This window comes from Lithobates pipiens, unplaced genomic scaffold (assembly GCF_037356315.1).
Source record: "Lithobates pipiens isolate NorthernLeopardFrog02 unplaced genomic scaffold, aLitPip1_a1.2 Scaffold_13, whole genome shotgun sequence".
NCBI lineage: Eukaryota > Metazoa > Chordata > Amphibia > Anura > Ranidae > Lithobates > Lithobates pipiens.
Genome location: NW_027507718.1, coordinates 172,223,913 through 172,247,905, shown reverse-complemented (window position 1 = coordinate 172,247,905; position 23,993 = coordinate 172,223,913). Strand labels below are relative to the sequence as shown.

Below are 23,993 nucleotides of genomic sequence, written 5' to 3'. Positions count from 1 at the left end.
GACCTCTCCACAGAATGTGAAGCAACTGTGGATTACAACACAAAAAGGAAATATACATTGTAAATGGTTAATGAGCTTTGAATAAGAAGCACTCTGGTTAAACAGTAGTGTGCATTAAATAGGAAATTCACAGTGACTGGAGATTGCACACACAAAGGTAATTGTACATCATATAATGGGGAAAAATAAAGGGTTAATGTGCAATGGATATGGGTTGCTAACTTAAGACTAATGTACACTGAATAGAAGAACAAGTTAAATGTACTGTGGTTGGAATTTGTTCAGTAAAAAAATAAAATAAGATACAGTTGTGCACAGGGAAGGGTTGCTTTACAGTGGTCAGTGATAAATAGCAAACGGTTAACACACAGCAATGGGTATGGTGTGTGTTATTGTGTTCACTGGGTTAGGTATGGTTGACCATAGTCTGTTGCATGTGTACTTTCTCTTGAGTCAGCAGACTCCAATGGGGTACAGGAAGTGACCTCAGCTCCCCTTAATAAAGATATTTTTTTGCCTTCTGCATCTATAGAAACATCTCCCTACTTTCCTGTGTTTATAGTTGAAGTTTAAAATATGAGTTTTACCGACGTATCCTGGATACTTTTACAAATGTGTGTGTGGTTGCATTGTACTATAGTTTAGTAAAGATATATACATCTAGAGGGAAAGTGAGAGCCACACATGATCAAAAGTGTTTAAAGGAAGAACTTCTGTTGCCATAGCAACCAGATCCCCCACGCTTCACTACAAATATGTAGTCTAAATGGTTTATATAGGCAGCAAGACTGTCCTTGAGTGATGTCTGCTCTTACTTAAATATACAGTCATCAAAATAATTGGGCATATTTACAGATATTTAAAAAATGGGTGAAAATGGTATTTCCTTTGGTAACTAATGGCATGCTATCATTTTGTAACCTGAATTAGATGAAAAACTTTAGGACCTTTGTTGAGGGCTTTTCTTTGCTTGAAATAGGTTTTGCATTCATATACAAGTCTATGGGAATGCAAAACCTACTTGAAGCAGGTCAAATTCCTCTGTCAATGAATTTAAAATAATCTCAGATGTGTTCTAATCTGATATCAAACTGATGCCATCAACACACTCAAAGCTTAAAGCTCATAGACACAGGCTCCTAATTTGATTAGTCTGGCCATTACCCCAAATCTCCTTTAATGCTTTTTCCTTGACTGCAGTCTCAAATAATAGCCAAGGAATAATCAAAGTGCTTGGTTAATTCTCGGGACAGCACATCACATTTCTTGCTTTCTAGCATTTATCGTGGATGTCCAAATATTTGAACTTCATCTTTGAAATTAAATTGAATTTGATATTAGATATTGATTACTTGTAAATTTGGGTCATGGACAATTGATTCTAAAAATGCTAGATTATTTTTTCTTCTATATTTTTTATAACATGACTAGGAAAACAGCATGGGACTGGTCTACACTTTGGACTGTCCCTTCACTCCCAATAGCCCAGAACCAGCAGACCTGTTTTTTTCTAATTATCTAAGTTTTTTTATTACTCTAGTATATACCTCATTTATTTATTGTGCTTTATTTGCTATTTATTTATATATGTAGTATTTTACTCATAACGCTTTGTATTCCAACAATGTTTTCAATGATATGACATAAATCCAGTGCAATGTTACTGCATCTACAGTCACATGATATATAAGAACCTATTTACTGCATGTCATTGTGGATTAAATATGTGGCAAGGAATATATTTTAATATCGTCCAAAATCCTCTTTACTCATTAGGAGTGTCTTATATTTTATGTTGTTGTGTATTTTGGAAAGAACTATATACATTGAGCTTGCTTACATAGCCATATAGGCCTGAGCTAAGCTAATTAAAGAATTAGTACCTAGTTAGTAAGGTTGAATAAAGACATCAGTCCATCTTATTGAACCTGAGTGAGTGTCTACAATTGTCCCTATCCCTGTACATTGCACACTCACATCAGTCTCTACCCTCAAGGAGCCCACAATCCAAGGTTCCCATTTATATACTAGGGCCAATTTTGGACAGAAGCCAATTAACCTACCTGCATGTCTTTGGAGTCACCAGAGGAAACCCAAATAAGCACAGGGAGAACATGCAAACTCCAGGCAGTGTCATGGTTGGGATTCGAACCAGTGACCCTTTTTACTGCTAGGTGAGAGTGCTAACCACTACACCACTGTGCCACCATAAGTTACATATAGTTTTAGAAACAATTAAAGTAGAATTTGTCACACATTTTGCCTTTTAAACTCATATGTATAGGTATTGACATTATACTGACATTATACTGTAGTGATAAAATATATTTGCTACTAAATATCTGCTTCATGAACAATACAAGGTATTATTCTCTACAAAGCTATAATGATCAACGCTACAGCATTTGTCATGCCTCTATATATTTTATTTTTATTAGGATATAATTAGTGAGTTATAGTAACGATATAAAATGTCCAATGGAAATCATTCAATAGATGTGAGATGGGTGTTTGTACATTTTAGGTTCTGATTTAATATTATGATTTTGTTTTATAATTATATGGAAACCTAATTTTTATGTGTAAGTTTGTTTTTAACACTTTACGTTTTTGTTTACATATGATTTTGCAGGAAAGGCTGTATACAGGGCCAGATTAAGAAGATCATGGACCTGGTGCTTATTTCTTTTTTTTATAAAAAGCCTCAATATGCAAACAATTTTTTGTTATAACAAATTAAATTAGAGAGGATGACAGAGAGAGAGAGAGAGAGAGAGAGGGGGATGAGGGGTAAAGGAGGGGGGATGAGAGAGAGAGGATGCGCATGAGCATGCGTGGGAGTGACAGCAACGCAGCCCGGCCAAGGCAAGTGACTGAAGGTATAGAACCTGGAAGGAAGACCGGGTGAAGATGGAAGCACCCGGGACCCACCGGAATGGATCACAGCGCAGTACTGGAGGGCTCAGTCTGACAGGTAAGTGTACCATAATGTGCTAATATGCTGTGCATGCTAGTACATTATGGCATAACCTACGTCAGGGCTTCTAAAAAGTAGTAATGTTACTACCGCTTTAATATCACAGGATCCCAGGAACATCTTATGGAGCCTCCTACTGACCCGTGGCCCTTGGGCAGTGACCAGGTGTATAGTTGCCAACAATTCCAAAATATTTTAAAGGACACTTTTTTTTTTACCAGTGGTATATTTAGAGTAGCTGACATCCCCTATGTTCCTTCATACATCACAGTAGTAATCAAAAAATTTAATGACTGCTAATAATGGGCACAACAAATATGAGGACTAAGAAGATTTCCTTTAGTTGAACTAACAAAAGTGTGCCCATTCTAGAGCTGGCAACATTGAGGATATTCAATATAATTTTAAAGAACTGTTTTTGTGGGTAAGAGGCATAGGGGAGGAGTATGGATGGTATAACAGTGGGCACTATGTACAGGAGATGAGTGTGCAGGGTATGACAGTGGGCAGTATGCACAGCAGAGGGGTGTGGAGGGTATGCCAGTGGGCAGTATGTACAGGAGAGGAGTGTGGTGGGTATGATGGGGACAGTATGTACAGTAAAGGAGTGTGGAGGGTATGATGGGGGAAGTATCTACAGGAGCGGAACGTGGAGAGAAAGACAGTTGGCAGTTTGTACAGGAGAGGAGTGTGGAGGGTATGACAGTTGGCAGTATATACAGGAGAGGAGTGTGGAAGGTATTATGGGGGCAGTATGTACAGGAGAGGATTGTGGGGGGTATGACAGGCGGCACTATGTATAGGGGAGGAGTGTGGAGGGTATGACAGTGAGCAGTATGTACAGGAGAGGAGTGTGGAGGGTAAGACAGTGGGCAGTATGTACAGGAGAAGAGTGTGGATGGTATGACAATGGACAGTATGAACAGGAGAAGAGTGTGGAGGGTATGACAGTGGGCAGTATGTACAGGAGAGGAGTGTGGCAGGAATGACAGTGGGCACTATGTACAGGAGAGGATTGTGGCGGAGTATAACGGGGGGCACAATGTATAGGAGAGGTGTGTGGAGGACATGACAGTGAGCAATATGTACAGAAGAGGAGTGTGGAGGGTATGACAGCGGGCACTATGTACAGGAGAGAAGTGTATGACAGTGGGCAGTAGCTACAGGAGAGGATTGTGGGGGGTATGACAAGGGGCAATATGTATAGGAGAGGAGTGTGGAGGGTATGACAGTGGACAGTATGTACAGGAGAGGCATGTGGAGGGTATGACAATGGGCACTATGTACAGGTGAGGAGGGTGAAGGAATCTGGGAAGGGAAAATTTAAAGGGTTGTGGAAAGATGTTTAGGGACTGCGTAGTGGTTAAGCGGGCCATACATGGATTGAAATTAAGCCAATTAAGCAGAGACCAGCCATGTATTGGTTAGCTAGTTGTACACAAGTCAATCTATTAATTGACTTGAGTACAAACAGCCTGTCAGGTTTTTCCAAAAATAATCAGTGCTGCCAGCTATAGTTAGCAACACTGATCATTGTATTCTGTGGGTAGGGAAGGCTCCCCACTGGCTGAACACAATAACACTGCGGGAGTGATTCCCCCCATCCACAGGTCAGCAGGTGAGAGGGTGTGTGGGGACAGGCTGGGGAGAGAGGTCTGTCAGCAGGGGGGTGTGAGGTGGTCATGGAGGGATATCAATTAGCGGGTGGGGGAGTAACTGGTAGGTGGCGAACATGGGAAGTGGCTCGGGAGTGACCTGATTGGTGGTGAATGTGAAATGGATGATGTGTTTCAAGTTTCTTTCACATTTGTGGTAATGCTTACTGCCCCCTGAAAAGTGATCTGTGGTGGATTGCTTTTCAACGAGTGGTATAGCAGCAGCTGACAGGCATTCATGAGGTGCTACTGCCACTCCTTGTTTTTTGTTTTGTTTTTTGTTTTACATTGCTGAATCGTAATTTTACATTGTTGGAATTTGCAGCTACTGCAAGTGAGTTTGGCTTAGTTGCAGAGTGGCTCAATTTGAATCAGTAAACGATTTTTCTAGGCGGTGCAGCCTGCCAAACTCTGCAGGCGTCAAGCTGTACATTGAGCTCAGTGCCTCTGACAAGAAGTAAGGAGAGGCACTGTGAGCTCATCCTCTCAGTCTACTGCAAACAGAGTGTGCCAGCTTGTATTTAAACTGGCCCCTCTTTATGTAGCTTCTGACAGGCTGCTCAAGGAGCCCCGTATCTCCGGAACCATAGATGATAGGAGCCCCAAATTTTGACCAGTGGTTGGGTGGGTATTCAGCTACCCATGTGACACTGAGCCATGACCCTCAAAGTCGATCTTTTTTTTTTGGCAAATGGGCCTATCTTAAGGTAAGGGGCCTGGAGTTGCAGCTCCTATAGTCCCTATGTTAATCCGGCCTTAGCTGTATATTATATTTTTGAAATACTTGTATTTCTGTTTAAAAGTATAAGATACAGCACAGTCCATAGAAATCTTAACAATGCCACAGCAGATAGGACTTTTAAAAATCACTACAGATGATATAGGCAAATGTGTACTGCAAGCGCCAGAATATTTTAATTCTATGTTTTACCATTTTGAACAAGAATTTCTACCAATGTTAAAACCTTTTGGCTAAAGGTTCACCAGATTAAATTCATGTACAAATTTCAACTTCTAGTTAAAGAAAAAAAAAACTACAATAACATTAAGGTACACACCAGCCCTGTTTGGGCTGTGCTTGGCAGCTTTGCCCAATGCAGTCCTAACACATAGTGGTCTATGTACAAAAATTTGCTAAGCGGGTGTCATTTGCACAGGCACCACAAAGATGTATCTGGGGCTTGAGAATAGAGAAGGTAATAACCTTCGCCCTCCCTGACAGTGTTTGTGCCTGGCAGTTAGCTGATTAGTTCTAAGCACTAGAGTTTGTTGAAAGGGAAGAAGGTCACATCCCCTCCCTTCTCAATACCCAAAAATATTAGGTATTTCCAAGGGCTCTGACAGATAAACAGAGCAGGGAAGTGTGGCGAAGGTGAATATAAAGTGGGTGAAGGTTTTTAAGAAAACCTGTAATTTTGACCTCAATAGGCACCAGATTCCCTTTATCTTGAATGTGTAAATGAACAAAGGTTGGCTGGCTTGGTGAGACTTTAGTAAAAGCACCACCTTTTCTTGGCTACATCCCCAGTAGCAAAAAGTTTACTCATACTGAGCAAGATTGTAAATAAGACAAATCCTGTCTAAATTGGTTCTAATAGGTATATAAATGCATAGTAACATCAAGCTTGGTACAACAAAAAAGCAACAACTTACAGACCCCCCCGCATTGCACTATTGTACTGACAGCAAGGACCCCCTATATCGGATACTGACTTTCCAACAGGACTGTTTGATGAAAGCTGGTCTAACAATTGATTGATTGTTGACACATTGAAATTTGGCTGGTTCCTGCTCAACTGGCGGAATTTCAATTTGTGCTTACCTGGCTTTAGATTGTGAACTCCTTGAGGGCAGGGACTAATATGAATGTACAATATGTAATGTTCTGCATAAATTGTTGGCACTATATAAGTACCTGTAATAAATGAATCTGTAGCTCATTTTTCATTCACTTGGTAGGGAAATCTCCTCTTATAAATTTGTCACCAGAACAAGTGTAGCAACTCAGAATTTAGTTTAGTTCATTCCCAGTGACATTGGTGATAGGACAATTACAGAGAGTGAAACTCCATAACGGAGTCACGGACAACAATAAAAACCTGATAGAGGTTATAACCCACCCCCACTCTAATCAAATAACAAATACATTTTACCTTTATTTATACCTTAATATAGCTGCATTTCTGTGTAGGTGCGAGTGTGTGTGTGTGTGTGTGTGTGTGTATGTGTATATATATGTATATACAGCTGTGCTCATATCCTGGCAGAATTTATGATTTCTTGGCCATTTCCCAGATAATATGAATTATAACACAGAAAATTTTCTTTCACTCGTGGTTAGTGTTTGGCTGAATTCATTTATTATCAATCAACTGTGTTTACTCTTTTTAAATCATAATGACAACAGAAACTACACAAATGATCCTGATCAAAAGTTTACATACCCCAGTTCTTAATACAGTGTATTGCCCCCTTTAACATCAATGACAGCTTGAAGTCTTTTGTGGCATTTGTGGATGAGGCTCTTTATCTTCTCAGATGGTGAATGATATTGAGGTCAGGAGACTGAAATGGTCACTCCAGAACCTTCACTTTATTCTGCTGTAGGCAATGACATGTCGACTTGGCCTTGTGTTTTGGATCATTGTCATGTTGGAATGTCAAAGTACATCCCATGCACAGCTTCCTGGCTGATGAATGTCAATGTTCCTCCGGTATTTTTTGATAACATACTGCATTCATCTTGCCATAAATTTTGAACAAATTTCCTGTGCCCTTGTTACACATCCCCAAAACATCAGCGATCCACCTCTGTGTTTCACAGTAGGAATGGTGTACCTTTCATCATAGGCCTTGTAGACGCCTCTCCAAATGTAGCATTTATGGTTGTGGCCAGTGGCAGCTGGTGCTCCAAATTTTTGAGGGGGTGAAAACAAACTGAAAAATTCTGAAAAAAACCCCAGCAATTGCAGCCTCACTGTGCCCATCAAACGCAGCCACTGTGCCCATCAAACGCAGCCACTGTACCCATCAAACACTGCCACTGTGCCCTTCAAATGCTGCCTAGCATGCGCTTAGCATTTTCAGACAATCAGGTGACGGGTAACAGACCCGAGCACCTGATTGGTGGAGAGGCAGTCCTGTGTTAGGAAAGTGAATATTAATTCGCTTTTCTAACACACCTGGGTGAACTGCGAGTGCCAACCGTATTGTACGTGGGATACTTTGTGGCATTTGTGTAGTAATGGCTTTCTTCTGGCAACTCGACCATGCAGCCCATCTTTCTTCAAGTGCCTCCTTATTGTGCATTTTGAAACAGCCACACCACGTTTTCAGAGAACCCTGTATTTCACCTGAAGTTATTTGTGGGTTTTTCTTTGCATCCCGAACAATTTTCCTGGCAGTTGTGGCTGAAATTTCAGTTGGTCTACCTGACCGTGGTTTGGTTTCAACTAGGGTTGCACCGATACCGATACTAAGTATTTGCTTGAGTATTGGTACTCGTGCAAATGCGCCAATACCTGAAACTGATACCATCAGGTTCTGCTTTCATCTGTCAGCGCGATTCCCCCGCTGACAGATGAAATGTATACAAAAGAATGCAGGCAGTCAAACACCCCTCCCCTCTCCGCCCAAAACGATAACTCTACCTCTCCACCCTAAACAATAACCCCCTCTCCACCATAAATAATCCCCTCTCCACCCTAAACAATAACAGCCCTCCCCACCTCTCCACCCTAAACAATAACCCCCTCCCCCTCTCCGCCCAAAACAATAACCCCACCTATTCACCCTAAACAAGAACCCCCCTTCCCCCTCTCCGCCCAAAACAATAAACCTCTCCCCACTTCTCCACTAGAAAAAAGTTAAAGTTCTAAAAAAAAAAAATTATTAAAAAATAGGTATCGGCGAGTACTTTAAAATAAGTATCGGTACATGTACTCGGTCAGTGCAACCCTAGTTTCAACATAATCCTTTATTTTACACTTCTTGATTAGAGTTTGAACACTGCTGATTGGCATTCTCAATTCCTTGGATATCTTTTTATATCCCTTTCCTGTTTTATACAGTTCAACTACCTTTTCCCGCAGATCCTTTGACAATTCTATTGCTTTCCCCATGACTCAGAATCCAGAAATGTCAGTGCAGCACTGGATGAAAGATGCAAGGGTCTATCAGGAGTCCAGAAACTCATTGCCCTTTTATACACACACACTAAATCACCAGGGTATGTAAACTTTTGAACATTTGGGTAGTTTCTGATTTCTCATTATGATTTAAAAAGAGTAAACACAGTTGATTGATAATAAATGGCTTCAGCCAAACACTAACCATGAGTGAAAGAAAAGTTTTTGTATTATTATTCATATTCTCTGAAAAATGACCAAGAAATCATAAATTCTGCCAGGATATGTAAACTTATGAGTGCAACTGTGTAATATATATATATATAATATATCTCCACACAGTATATAGGCGCACATATATCATACAATGTAGATAAAATAGCAGAAACACTACTTAAAAAGGTGTACATAAATTACCATAAAACAGTGGTGAATAGGAGTGACATTGGGATGATTGGCAGTTCACAGTATATGTCAGTATGTAAAAGAATAAAAGAAATGTGTCAATTAAAGCTCTGATCTGTGGTGACATGAACCAAATGTTGGAGTTCCAAAAAGGCCAAAGGTTCAGTAACTAAACTATGGGGGTTATTTACTAAAGGAAAATCCACTTTGCACTGCAAGTGCACTTGGAAGTGCAGTCACTCTAAATATAAGGGGTAGATCTGAAATGAGGGGAAGCTCTGCTGATTTTATCATCCAATCATGTGCAGGCTAAAATGCTGTTTTATATTTTCCTTGCATATCCCCCTCGGATCTACAGCGACTTTACTTCCAAGTGCACTTTCAGTGCAAAGTGGATTTTCCTTTAGTAAATAACTCCCTATAGTTGCATTTGTAACAACTCCAAAATGATGAAATGTGTCGAGGGGGACAGTCTCAAAAATAAAGACAGAATAAATCAATAACTGATATAATGAATGAACAACATGAAATGGTGGTTATGGGCTGAACATCAAAGTTAACAGACAGGTATAGACAGAAATTACTTTCAGTTCAAAATGACTTTAGAATGAAAGCAGTACCTATGTGACCCAGTCAGAGAATCTGTCAGTTTTGCTCAATCATGGCTAAGTGACAGGTTCTCTTGATAGGGCACACCCCACTGATACTTTTCTTTCCTATGCTCCTCCCTTGCCACTCTATTTGTCTGTGAAAACCTTGGAAACACCCAGTACTTACAGCAGGATTACACAAAGTATGAATTCCCTAACCACCCTCTGTTCAATGCTGCCATTTTTAATAATGACGCATGCACGATTCGACACTGGTCTCTGCCAGGTATTTGGGAGCTGGCAAAGACTTACAGCACATCTGTGCATACACAGAGGGCTTCCATGCATGCGCGCAAATGCTGCCAGTTTCAGGTAGATGGGTACTATAGTGTCCTGCGGCAATTGTGAGCATGTGCAGAAATCTGCAGCACATGCACTGCAAAAGTTGCGGCTTAGTAACACACTGCCTCCTGGGATAGCTGTGACAGCAATCTCAGTAGTCAGCTGGCACGGCCTAAGCTGACAATCAGGAAGTGCTACCTTGCAGCACAAAAAAGTAACACAAAGGTATAAATTGTAATACTTTTTAGCATTTGTGTAAGATGGAGAGGGAAGGGACAAAATACAAAAATGTATTCATTAAGTAGTTACGTTTTGCTTTAAGGTTAGGGTAAGCATGTGACCTTTTCCCTTCCTCCTGGGATGCCTGAGCGGGAATTTGCTAGGCCTGAACACTGTTGCATGGGGAGGTAAGGAGGTCATCAAGGCTTCATGCACAATGTATTCTATTGACACGCTTTTTCCTAGAGAAGTTTACCAGCAGCGAAATCTGGTAAAAAGCTGCATTTTTACACGTGCGTTCATGCGCCTAGAGTTAATGCACATTTATGCACTTTTGAGCTCCTATTCTGTACACACAAGTGATGTTTTTTTTTCTATCTTCAAATTTCTTTAAACATTTATTAGTGCATGGATACATAGGTTAACCAGGAGAGGCATTTAGAGGCAAAAATAATGAAGTGCGCATGAGGCCTAGGGCTGTGTTAGCCCCAGCATGGATCTTACACCGATATTATGCCCTGTACACACGGTCAGACTTTCCGACGGAAAAGGTCTGATCAGATTATGTTGCTGGAAAATCCGATCGTGTGTGGACTCTGTCGGACTTTTTCCATCGGAAATCCCAACAGGAAAAGTTTGAGAGCTGGATCAAAAATTTTCCGACAACAAAATCCGTTTGGACTTTTTCCAATCATTTGTAGAGCATTGCGACGGACAAAGTGCCACGCATGCTCAGATTAAATTACGAGACCAACACTATTGGCTACTAGCTTCTACATAGTCCCGTCGTACGCAACGAACGTCACCTCGTTCCGAACTATCAGCTTTTCTGACAACTTTGTCCAACCGTGTGTATGCAACACAAGTTTCAGACAAAATCCGTCCGAAAAAATCCGTCGGATTTTGTGTTCGGAATGTCCGACCGTGTGCACAGAGCATTAGACGTATCGCACCTGTAGGCAAAAAGGGTGGCAGGGAAGCATAGAGACTAGTGCTATATCAAGAAACCCGTCACCTTACCCTGAATGGACACAACTACAGATTCCTATCAACAAAAACTGTATTGTAAGCCTCATAACACTGGAACCCAGAATTTGTTTGCATGCATGACCAGTGGACAAGGGAACAAAAGCTGGTGTAATTTAAGGAAAACCTGGACTCCTGGTAGTGTAAAAAAGTAATATGGTCTGATGCGTTCTTTTTTACCTATTGCCTACTTCTGGCCAAGTGTAAGTGTGATATAAGCCAAAAAAGACTTCAATCTACCCTGACTTCAACCCTACCCTATGGATAAATAGAGAGAGAGATCTTTAATGGTATGAAAAGCCATTTTGTGGTGGTCATTAGGTCACATAATTACCTTGCATGGTCATGTAAAAGCCAAGGAATAGGATTTCATTGTATAAAACTGGGTACAATCAATAGAGTAAGCATTGTTTAATTGTGATGTTCCTATTTTACAGGATATTTCCTCCAATCATATTGCTAAAAAAATTCAAGGCGGCAAATGGCTTCCATATCACAACACCAAAATTGCAGTTATTAAATGTTTTCCATTTTCCTTCATCCCTCAAACTAAAGAGTTACATTCTCTAAAGATGGGAAATTTCACTCCACAAAATGTAGGATTTCCATGACAGCATTCCAAAGAAGGAAAAAAGTGATTCTGAAGGCAAAGGGTAGTCCTGCTCCAAATGAGGCCTTTAATATAAATGTATTTGAAGTGCTTCTATTAGTTTGTCTATCTAGCTATATATATATATATATATATATATATATATATATATATATATATACTGTATATTTAGTGTTTATCATAAAGCTTTAGAAGAACTGCACCAAAGCATGCAGGGCAAATGTAACAGGAGTCTTCTCCCTAAATGATTGTAAAACAGCAAAGGTTGCAGTACACTCATGATTTAATTGATGGTATAAGATGACTGCAAGAAAAAAAAAAAACTGTTGTCATATACCTTTTTATTAAAACTATGAGTACACTGCAAATAGAGAAGATTTTGCGTTATATTGATATACATATAATACATATGTGTAATGTAGATTTATGGTCATATCTATAGATCACTAAATCTTCATACATATTTAATGTAGTATAGTACATCCCCCAACATTCCTGTTTTTCTATAGCTGTAGAGATCAGCTGTTTATTGTTTTAAGCATACAGTATGAATAGCGTATTCATTTAGAAGAATAATTCAACTTTGATGCTGGTCCATCCCTTTTCATGTTAGGTTTGTGCAATTGTTGCTTTTGTTGTTCTGGGATGATGCATTCTTGCAAATACATTGTTTCAACGACTGGGTAAAAAATCTTTGCTGGGATGTTTGTGCTTTTAATGACATCTCTTTTTTTTTACTGCACATGATTTTGTTCATGTTACTCTATTACAGCACCACTGTTCTCATAAGGCTAATACTTAGCCATTATGTGGGAGCGTGTCTTATTTCTTTGATTACCATTTCAAAGAAAGGGCAAGTTCACAAAGCCAAAATCCTTTTACAAAAGATGCTAAAAGTATGTTGTGTCAGTGTTCTTAACGAAATGACATGGTATGTAGACTTGAAGCAAAACGTAGTCGCTGCCCAATTATTGTGCAAGGCAGATTGTATATGCCTGTGCAGTCACAGTGTTAAAATGCAGCCAAGGATTGAAATTCTCTTCAAAATAAAGGGAAACACGTTTTATGACCTTGCACATGCAGAACTGAAATGAATGTGCCAGGATTGTATTTGCTTACATGAGACTGCATTTTCCCTTAATTTTGTCTGCCCTCTTCTGCTTGCTGGACCTTTTACCATCAATATTTAGGCTCATGTTTCTCCGTTTCTCCAAGTTCAGTAGCTCTTGAAAAAGTTCCTTCACATTGTAGTTCATCTTAGCTGAGGTCTCCATGAAGGCACATTTCCACTCTTTGGCCAACGCCTCTACTTCTTTTGTATCCACTTCACGCTGTGTTTCGTCGCACTTGTTTCCTACTAGCATTACTGGAATGCTCTCTATACTACCTTTAATCTGTAGGATCTGCTGATAGATTGGCTTCAACTCCTCTATTGACTGTTTGCTGGTGACAGAGAAGACTAGAATAAACGCATGACCCTTAGAAATGGAGAGTCGCTGCATGGCTGGAAACTGGTGGCTTCCAGTTGTGTCCGTGATTTGCAGGGTACAGACACTTTTGTCACAGCTGATGACCTGCCGGTATGTGTCCTCAATAGTTGGAATATATGTGTCTCGAAATGTTCCTTTGACAAACCGCAGGACCAAGGAGCTCTTCCCTACACCTCCTGCCCCAAACACCACTACTCGATAATCATTACTTTGTTCTGGCATTTTAAGCGCTTGTTGGGTCCTAGAATAGGAGAAAAACAAAAACAAAATAAAACTATATATAACTTAATGCATGATATACATATCAAAAAATGTGAAGTCAAACCGCTTTGTAAAATTTAGAAGGAAAAACAGAGAAAAATCAGTACTTAAACTATTTTCACTTTGATTAGATTATACTTTTAAGCTGTTCTGTATTCTAACTTTGGCAGTACTGTAATGGTTGATCTGCTTTGTTTTCTACCACTTTATGTATATTGAAAATTCATTAACCATATGTTCTCACAATTAATTTTGGGTCTTTAAATTGATAGTCTGCAGGCCAGTCTTTGTTGTGGTATTCTGTATGCTAACTATTTTTGGTATAGAAGGGGCAGCGGATAAAAGTATGTAGTTTATGGCAGATAACACTTTCTCACAAGAAATTCTTGCTAAAAACTTTGTAATATGTAATGGTCAACAGAACTGTCTGTCCATGTTAGCTTATGGAGTTAAAAGAAACTGTTGTCCAAAAAGCTAATACGGCGTGAGTGATACTACATGCACTATATTACCAAAAGTATTGGGACACCTGCCTTTACACGCTCATGAACTTTAATGGCATCCCAGTCTTTGTCCATAGGGTTCAATATTGGGTTAGGCCACCCTTTGCAGCTATAACAGCTTCAACTCTTCTCAGAAGGATGGCCAAAAGGTTAAGGCGTGTGTATATGGGAATGTTTGACCATTCTTCCAGAATCGCATTTGTTAGGTTAGGCATTGATGTGGATGAGATAACCTGGCTCGCAGTCTCCGCTCAAAGTCCTCCCTAAGGTGTTCTATCAGGTTTAGGTCAGGACTATGTGCAGGCAAGTCAAGTTCCTCCACCCTAAACTTGCTTATCCGTGTCTTTATGGACCTTGTCTGTGCACTGGTGAGCAGTTATGTTGGAAGGGAAAACCCCAAGCTGTTCCCACAAGGTTGGGAGCATGAACTGTCTTGGTATGCTTACGCCTTAGGAGTTCCCTTCACTGGAACTAAGGGGCCAAGCCCAAGCCCTGAAAAAAACCCCACCATTGCCCAACATTGAAGTCTGTGCTCATATGCAGCCTTGCCATTGTCTATCATTGCAGCCTGATTGGCCGGTTCTTATGATAGACAGTATCACTGGTCCAATGCCGGGACATGTGATATCTATCCTAAGAGGAGGCGGGACTGTGTGTGACTGCCAGTGCCGAGTACACAGACACAGGAGATCCCAACTTTGGGTAATGCGTCGGCGTCCCCCCCTTCCCCTCTGAGGAAGCCAGGTACAATATTGGCGTATAACACATACACACGATTTGCCCCCTATTTTCAGGGGCAAAAAGTGTGTGTTACAAGCCGATAAACGCGATATATATATATATATATATATATATATAAAAAATGCTCTATTCAGTAGTATAAATAGACTATGGAAGACTGTCACAGGTTAGGCTGTAAATGATGCATATAAAACATTTTAATATGGCATGCATACTTAAGTATTTATTTGAGTATGGAACCAGAGCGAATACAATTAACTTTCCAACAATCAGATGTTTATAAATGGAGAGTGATGTCATAAAGTAAACATAAAATGAAAATGTGAAGTTGCTATATTATAGTGTAGCGGTGACACTTTGGACAAAGTGTCATTCATGTACAAATTTAGTTTTTGCCTCAGAACAGTAGAGGGGCTCTAAGGGTTAATTGTGTAGGTTAACTTTGACATCAGTTTGGCTGGGCTGTGTTAGAGTTCTGCCTGGTCATGTGTACGGTGAGGTGCACATGACAGGCCAGAACCAGGCCTGGGTATCAGTTTCCTCTGAGCCAATCAGTGGGTGTGTCGGGCCCTGCTGAGGAGTCTGCGGAAGGGTACTTAAGATGTTGCGGTCACGTGTTCCGGGTTGTTCGTTCGTGAGGCCCTAGTGGTCTGTTCTTGGTTCTGAACTGGAGCTAGCCCCGCGAGGGGACCCGGTCACGGGAGCGTTCATCGCCCCACAACATGTTTCGATTGGGAAGCCCCAATAGACCCGTCTTGTCTGGGGTGAGGATCCGTCTGTTCCCGAGTCTCGGAACCGGCTGGTCCGAGGCGCAGTAACTGAGGGAGGATTCAAGGCGTCTGGGTGTGCTCTCGGCTTGGAGGGGCACCGCAGCTCATGTAAGAGACTGGAGGAGGACTCTTCGGAGGAGGCCCAAAAAGCTGGCATCCTGAGAAGTGCCTGGTTGCTGAGTTGTGAAGGACACTGACAAATTCACACTTTTTCCAGTACTGTCAAGGAGACAGAGAACATTCCAGGAACTGAGGAAAAAGGTTCCTGTTCACTTTCAGTTACAACTTGTTCAAGGTCAGAAATTTCACAAGTTCTGAATCAAAGTGCTGATTGCCATAATCTCTAGCTAGAGATTTGTTCAGCCTTGAAGCGCCCAGCTGAGAGTGGCTACTCTCTGGGTGGGACTAGAGACTTTGTTGTATTTGCAGTTCAAGGTGCCTGAGTTTCTTCACCCTTGCCCTCTGTTCCCATACGAGACTGTGTTTGTTGGATGTTACCCCTGCAAATAAAAAAACCTTTCAAAAGGACTTTATTGTTGTCAGCGTCCAAAGTTGTTGGGTACCAACCCTAGGAACCCCTAGACATGGAAGAACAAGCCAAGCGGAGGTAACCAGTAAGCCCAAAAGTTAAGGCTGCCCTGCCAAGGGTTATAGCTGCTACAATAGGAATATGTAGAATTGTTTATTGTACGTAAGTAGTGATCTGAAAATGTACCCTTTGTTGTGAGTTCCTCCTAAAAAATAGCAGTGCTCTTTCTAATATGTTTCTGATATGTGAGGGTGCCTATGCACTCCAGTGAATACCCCCTTATAGATGTATATCTGCAGTATGAAATCGAATGCACTGCTGCCTGTGATTGTTATTCCATACCTCCCAACTTTTTGAGATGTGAACGAGGGACACCTATTAGAAAAAGTATGTAGGCATAGGACACACACCCCTGTCACACCCCCTTTAAGGAGAATTATTAAAAAAAAAGCATTAGGTTAACCCACAAGTGCATTTTTTCACCACTACTATTCCTTTATATTGGCTTTTGACATTTACAAATACAACAATTTAGAAATTGGATGAAAGGTTTAGCACTGGGAAACACTTTTTGTAAGATAAGTAGTGCATTTTATATAGAACTATATAGATTAGACTAAAATGAGGGACAAATAAGGGGGAAAGAGGGACAGAGGGACTTTGCTCCAAGCCAGGGACAGTTTCTCCAAATCAGGGACAGTTGGGAGCTATGCTATTCGTAGGGTTTTTGTATTGAGCTTTGGTGACGTCAATACTGTGCTGTGCACTGTTCTCCTTGCTAACAGCTTTGACATGATCAAGTAAAATCTACCTCTACCAAGATGGCCACCACCACACAGTGCAGAACAAAGTATAACAAGTCAGTAAGAGGTAAAAGATCAGCTGCAAAGAGGCCACTGGCAATATTGGTGACTATGGGCAGCACAGTGGTATAGTGGACAGCACTCTTGCCTAGCAGTAAAAAGGGTCGCTGGTTCAAATCCCAACCACGACACTACCTACCTGGAGTTTGCATGTTCTCCCTGTGCCTGTGTGTGTTTTCTCCGGTTTCCACCCGCACTCCAAAGACATGCTGGTAGGTTAATTGGCGTCTGTCTAAATTGGCCCTAGTATATGAAGTTAGGGAGCTTAGATTGTAAGATCCTTGAGGGTAGGGACCGATGTAAATGTACAATGTATATGTAAAGCACTGCGTAAATTGATGGTGCTATATAAGCACCTAAATAATAATAATAGTCCCTTGCCTGCCTTTGCTTTGGACACAGCTTCCAGAGTTCTGGCCAACAGAATGCATGAATGCACATAAACATGTGTGCAATCTGCAGATTTTGTTGCATTTTTAAAGCAGCTTTTCTCCTGTCAGGAGAAGAAGGTTCAGAGGAGCTGAGTAAATTCTCAGTGCGCACGAGGCCTTATCCCGTCAGGCTGACTGAACTGCTCATTGTTTGAGCTTCAGGCAGCATTTGCCAAAGTACCACTGTTTTTGCAGCAATGTGGGGTTCCCCTTTAAACTTGTGCAGCATCCCTGTTTGGTAGGGATCTGTTTATTTTACAGCAACAGGCCCTTCCTTGTTCATCCCTAAATGCAATGAATGCTCTATGCAGGATAGGATCCGGGTGGGGAATGTTAGTGTCTTCTTTACTGATACTTTACCTGAAAAAATGGATAATATCCTCAGATAAATATATTATCTGAACTCTGGGATAAGTATCTAATGTAATTGTTCCTTGAATCTTAGTATGCGCTAATCACAGGCAGTGAGATATTTCCCAAATCTCTGCAGCTGCACATTGGGGCAATGTCTCACTGCCTGTGATTAGCGCCGACTTCCTGGCGGGCTCTGCACGTGTTCCATGCGAACATGCCTGAGCTCATCCCAACTCTCTATCATTGTGCAGGGTTTCTGGTCTTGTCTCCACCCCCTCCTGTAGTTTGTTTTCTGTAGGCAGACTGTAGTGTGTGGAGCCTGTTGGATCCCTCCCACAGCTCTGCTGTCTGTACAGGCTACGTACAGCCCAGCGATGATTTCACTGCTAATTCCACAGAGTAATATTTGGGTCGACTTATATCCTTTGTGGCAATTGGGGAATTTATCTAAATAAACGCTTTTGTTTGCTGAATTCAGCTTTAAGATTATTTTTTAAAAAAATGAGCATTTTTCCTAAGCAATATTTTGCTCATAAACAGAAAATTCCCTTTGAAACTTAACAGCTCTTTAGTCCCATGAGCTGCCAGATCAATTTAAAATAATATGAAAAGAGGCACTACCAGAATTAAAAAAAACAAAGCATGGCTTAAAAAAGTCTTAGGCTGCATTCACACTTGTGCGACTTATGCGACTATGGACATCAAAGTGACAAGTCGCACCCTATTCTTTTCAATGGCACCCGTTCAAATCAGTGGGACTTCCTTTTTAAAAAAAAAAGTGACCAAAAAAATTACTTAAAAAAACTTGCCAGGCTTCTTATCAAATACCTTGGACTGTCTACTTTCCAAAAAGGGTTGGTTTGGTGTGTGTGTGTGTGGGGGGTGGAGGGGGGAGGGGGGAGGGGGGGTGGCGGTTGTGGTATTTGTACTGTCCTGGCATTTTAGGGCCTCAAGAAATTAGATGTGCCTTCAGAACAACTTGTGTGCATTGCATTATGTCATTGTGTAGGATAAAAGGATATATTGCAGTGTACTACAGATCCAAGTAATGATGCAACAAGACATGTAGAGCCAGAAATAGGTATGCCTGCCTTACCTTTTACACTGGTCACTGGTCCAATCCAGGGTCCTGGCTTTGTCTGTTACAGTAGGAATACCCTCAATGGGGTCTTCAGGGTTTGGGTATCATAAGAATGTACCATGGCCTGGACCTGTAGAGCACCCTGCTGTTAACTACACTTGTTGCACTATGTGTCAAGGTAACCACCTAATGCAGGACCCAGTGCCTGAAGCAAAACATTATAGGCTGACCCTGATGCCACCATATCCATGGTTCCCAAGATATATACCGAGGGTAGCTGATCCAGGAACTTATTGCCAAATGGCAATAAGCAGTCAGATCTTGATAGAAGTGTCAGTTGAAGGAGAAAAGGAAATCTGGTGGAAAATAGAAAAATTCTCCAACAGAAGGGGTCCATCACCAGAAACATCCCAGATAGCAAAGAAGGATAAGGGAGCTGTTCCATCTGTTTTGCAAACATGCTAAGAAGCTCAGTAACCCATAAGAGTAATCTCAGATTGCCAAGAATATGTTTTACAGTCGCAGTAAAATTTTGGGTAGCCACCTGACGCAGACACTCCTGCCAGGCAATGTGCAGCCTTCCTCCTGTCAGCTCAGTGTACCCAATAATATTGTTCATTACCCATGGAGTTGCATGTGCAATGGTGCTGGTGGCTGTGAGGATCATACAAAGAGTTAGGTTGGCAAGGCAGTGGGTGGTCATACGCACTCACTCAGTTTGAGACTCTGATGATAGTGACATGATGAGTATTTGGATACCAAGTGCTGGTAATCTGCAAAAGAAGGTGGGACCAGATCTGTGTAGCTGCACAATTGAGACTGGAGCACAGTAAGTGACAAAAATATACAACGCCACAAACGTATGTAAGCAATAGTGAACACACATGACAACTGAAACATAGTAAAAAAAATAACCTAACAATCTAGTTAACTATATACAATGGACAGATGACACATGTTGGAAAATTGGGTCGGACGGAGATTCGGACGGAGATTCGGACGGAATCAGTCCGATGCATAACACACACAGTCGGATTATCTGACGACATGGTCCGATAAGACTCATTCCGACAGATTCTCCAACCGTGTTTACAAGGGCTTAGTCTGTAGGGTTCAATAATGAGTTGTCCCAGCCTTTGAAGTCATAACAGCTTCAACTCTTCCGGGAAGGCTGTCCACAAGGTTTAGGAGTGTGTCTATGGGAATTTTTGACCATTCTTCCAGAAGTACATTTGTGAGGTCAGGCACTGATGTTAGTTAAGAAGCCCTGGCTCGCAGTCTCCATTCCAATTCATCTCAAAGGTGTTCTATCAGGTTGAGGTCAGGACTCTGTGCAGGCCAGTCAAGTTCCCCTACCCCAAACTCGCTTGTCTAGGTCTTTATAGACCTTGCTTTGTGCACCGGTGTGCAGTCATGTTGGAACAGGACGGCTCCATCCACAAAGTTTGTAGCCTGAAATTGTCCAAATTGTCCAAAATGTCTTGGTATGCTGACGCCTTAAGAGTTCCTTTCACTGAAAATAAGGGGCCAAGTACAACCCCTGAAAAACAAATCCTTGTGGGACCTGCAGTAGAAGGAGTCAAGTCTGTTTCAGGTACAAGTGGTTCTGGTACAGCCCAGCTGGGTACAGGTACAAGAACTGAACCAATGTTCCGGGCCACAGCCTGAGCAGGTTATAACTAGGCTGTGTACCCAACATCAATCCTTCTGCAAGTAGCTTTGCAGTGCATATTTTCTAAGGATCCTGTGGCATAGTTCCAGCAACAGGATTAGACACTTGGTTCCCTTGAGTACAGGGAAACACCTTTGGCTTTGAGCCATGCATCCAAATTTCCAGTCATGGAGAATGACAGTGACATTAATACTTCCTTCCTATCCTTTGAAAAAACAGGTCAGTACCACTCGTCATCGACATAGTGAGCCTGGTATCTAAAGCCAGGGCTACATAGTGACATAGGTTGAAAAAAGAAACAAGTCCATCTAGTTCAACCAACTGAAAAAAAAATAGAAATCATTTATATACAAAATCCTATTCCCACAGTCGATTCAGAGGGAGGCTGGAAAAAACAACTATAATGCATGGTCCAATTTGCCTCAATGGAGAAAAAATGTATTAAAAAAAAATAAAAAATATTTACTGATCTTCTGAAATGCAACTGGATATTCTCTGTATCAACAATCTTTGGTGTTATTACCTATAAATGTAAATATCCAGTTGATTTTGTTCTTAAGGGAGTCTTGTCCCCATTTTCACAGATCATACTATAGAGAAGCCTTTCCATATGTGGAGGTTAAATCTCTTTTCCTCCAGAGGCTAAGAGGCAAGGTCCTGGAGGCCTGGTATTGAATTGCCAACTAAAAAAATGATGAGTTAATAGATGTTATAATAATGAAGTATCAATTGACACCAGAAGTATATCGCAAGAAATTCAGATCACTGCAAAAAGGACCCACAGACTCTTTCACAGATGTGGTAAGCCACCTATGCACGATATTCTGGCAGTGGTCTAAAGTGTTAAAAAAAAAACTATAAATTATGAACTATAATCCAGGACAAATTCCTACACATCTGTCCTGTAGACGTTCAACAGTTTATGTTAGAGCTCAAGCCTGATTTCCCTAAAGTGGCATCTGACCATTGCAGATGACCACATCAGATGAAGGGGCTACCCCTTCAACTTATACCCACAGATGCTACCTTGTGGCAAGCCCACACATCTCAGGAACATCACCTGGCCAGCTGGCCAGCACACCTTCCTCTGTGCTGTTTGCCAGTGGGAAAGTTACTGGTAACAACACCAAGCTACAGCCTGCCATCACTATTACTGCCTTCCAAGTCACACCTGCTTGCCTTGAGCTGGTGGAAGAAAAAGACAATATACCAGAATATACTATAAATAGAACCCAAACCCATTCATGTGTACCCCATTATTTTCATTGATTGGGGAGCAAGAATTGGGATGAGAGTTTTTTTAGTCTGGAATGTGATATCCACACCAGTGCTGCTTCATAATATGCGTTTTCTGATGATACCCATAATTCGCCAGCTGGACCCTCTGGACATACCAACATACTTTGTAATGATGTTTGAGTGATATCTGGCAACAGGTTGGGGTGGAATGAAATGGAGATGTACAGTTCTCCTAGGGAAGTAGACAGGGAGTAACGACATGCATGAACAGTAAAGCCCCATACACACTATCAGATTTTCTGCTGATTTTTTCCTTCAGATTTACCAAAACCATATAATATGAGGTCAAACCTTAGGAGTTTCAATTTGTATACAATCAGGCAGGCCCTTCTACTATATGGTTTTGATAAATCTGAAGGAAAAAATCAGCAGAAAATCTGATAGTGTGTACGGAGCATTACCCAACAAATGTATGTTTGATGTAGGAAATAGAGATGGACTTGCGGTTCGCGGCGAATTTGCTCGTTCGCAATTCGCCAAACCGGCGGACTTCTGGCGCTGTTCACGACGGACATATGCGTTTACATTGTGAAGAACTTTGACCCATAACACATCCATCATGGGGTACAGGACAGCCAATTGTGACATTTCAGACATACCCCCTACCTTATAAATATACCTGATCTGGCAGCCATTTTACATTCTGTCTTGTGTCAGTGTAGGGAAAGGACGCTGTGTGGAGCAGGGACAGTCAGTTTAACTAGCTATTACTATTAGGTCCACAAAAGTCCTTTTAAGGACTGGTATAGATGTACAGTATATAGGGTTGTAATATACGTATAATATACTTTCTTTCAGATATAGAAAGCATATTATACTGTGCTGCTGAGTGCTGAGCGATTCAGCAGCTGTCTTTTCTCAGTGTAGGGATGGACAGTTTGGTGTTTGGAGCAGGGACAGTCTGCAATTCACTAGCTACTAGTCCTTTTAAGGACTGGTATAGGTGTACAGTATATAGGGTTGTAATACACATATAATATACTTTCTTTCAAATATAGAACGCATATTATACTGCACTGCATGCAGTGCTGCTGACCGATTCTGCAGCTGTCGTTTCTCAGTGTAGGGAGGGACAGTTTGGTGTTTGGAGCAGGGACAGTCTGCAATTCACTAGCTACTAGCTAGCTACTATTAGGTCCACAAAGGTCCTTTTAAGGACTGGTATAGGTGTACAGTATATAGGGTTGTAATACACGTATAATATACTTTCAAATATAGAAAGCATATTATAGTGCACTGCATGCAGTGCTGCTGACCGATTCTGCAGCTGTCGTTTCTCAGTGTAGGGAGGGACAGTTTGGTTTTTGGAGCAGGGACAGTCTGCAATTCACTATCTACTAGCTAGCTACTATTAGGTCCACAAAGGTCCTTTTAAGGACTGGTATAGGTGTACTATTTGGTGTGCAGTATATAGGGGTGTAATACACGTTTAACCACTACAATACAGGGCACTTTCGCCCCCTTCCTTCCCAGCCCAATTTTCAGATTTCAGCGTTCTCGCAATTTCAATGACAATTGCTCGGTCATGCTACGCTGTACCAAAATTAAATTGTTATCATTTTGTTTGCACAGAGCTTTATTTTGGTGTTATTTATTAACAACTCAGTTTTTTTATTTTTTGCGATATAAGCGAAAAAAGAGCGGAAATTTGGAAACAAAACATTTTCTTCTTTCTATTTTAAAAGAAATCCAATAAAATCGAATTTTGTCATAAATTTAAGCCAAAATGTATTCTGCTACATGTCTTTGGTAAAAAAAAATTGGTTTGTGTGATCACGGACATATGTGTACAGATAATCAGTGGGACATATGTGGGGGACATGTGTTTTTATTATTGGGGACATGTGTGTTTTGGGGACATATGTGGGGACATTGTGTTTATACTGTGTGGTGATGTGTGTTTTCACTAAACTGGTGATCAGTGAGTAAAAAGCTGTAAAAAACAGCTCATACTCACTGATCACCAGCCGGCTGCAGCGATCTGCTCTCCTCTCCTCAGCGACGACTTCTGTGTGAGGAGAGGAGGAGCCGATTGCCTAGCAACCAGC

The 23,993-nt window shown here is 41.1% G+C and overlaps 2 protein-coding genes across 3 annotated transcripts in view; both read right to left on the bottom strand.

Moving 5' to 3' along the window:
• Positions 1-23,993, bottom strand: part of GNG7 (G protein subunit gamma 7) — a 356,098-nt gene that overhangs the window by 313,823 nt on the left and 18,282 nt on the right. The gene's annotated exons all lie outside the window — the stretch shown is intronic.
• The window catches only part of DIRAS1 (DIRAS family GTPase 1), a 30,531-nt gene continuing 18,275 nt past the window's right edge, over positions 11,738-23,993 (bottom strand). The window contains exon 2 of the mRNA XM_077475879.1: positions 11,738-13,682. Within this exon, the coding sequence (XP_077332005.1) occupies positions 13,067-13,663 (597 nt within the window). The 5' untranslated portion in view covers positions 13,664-13,682 and the 3' untranslated portion in view covers positions 11,738-13,066. The remainder of the gene's footprint in view (positions 13,683-23,993) is intronic.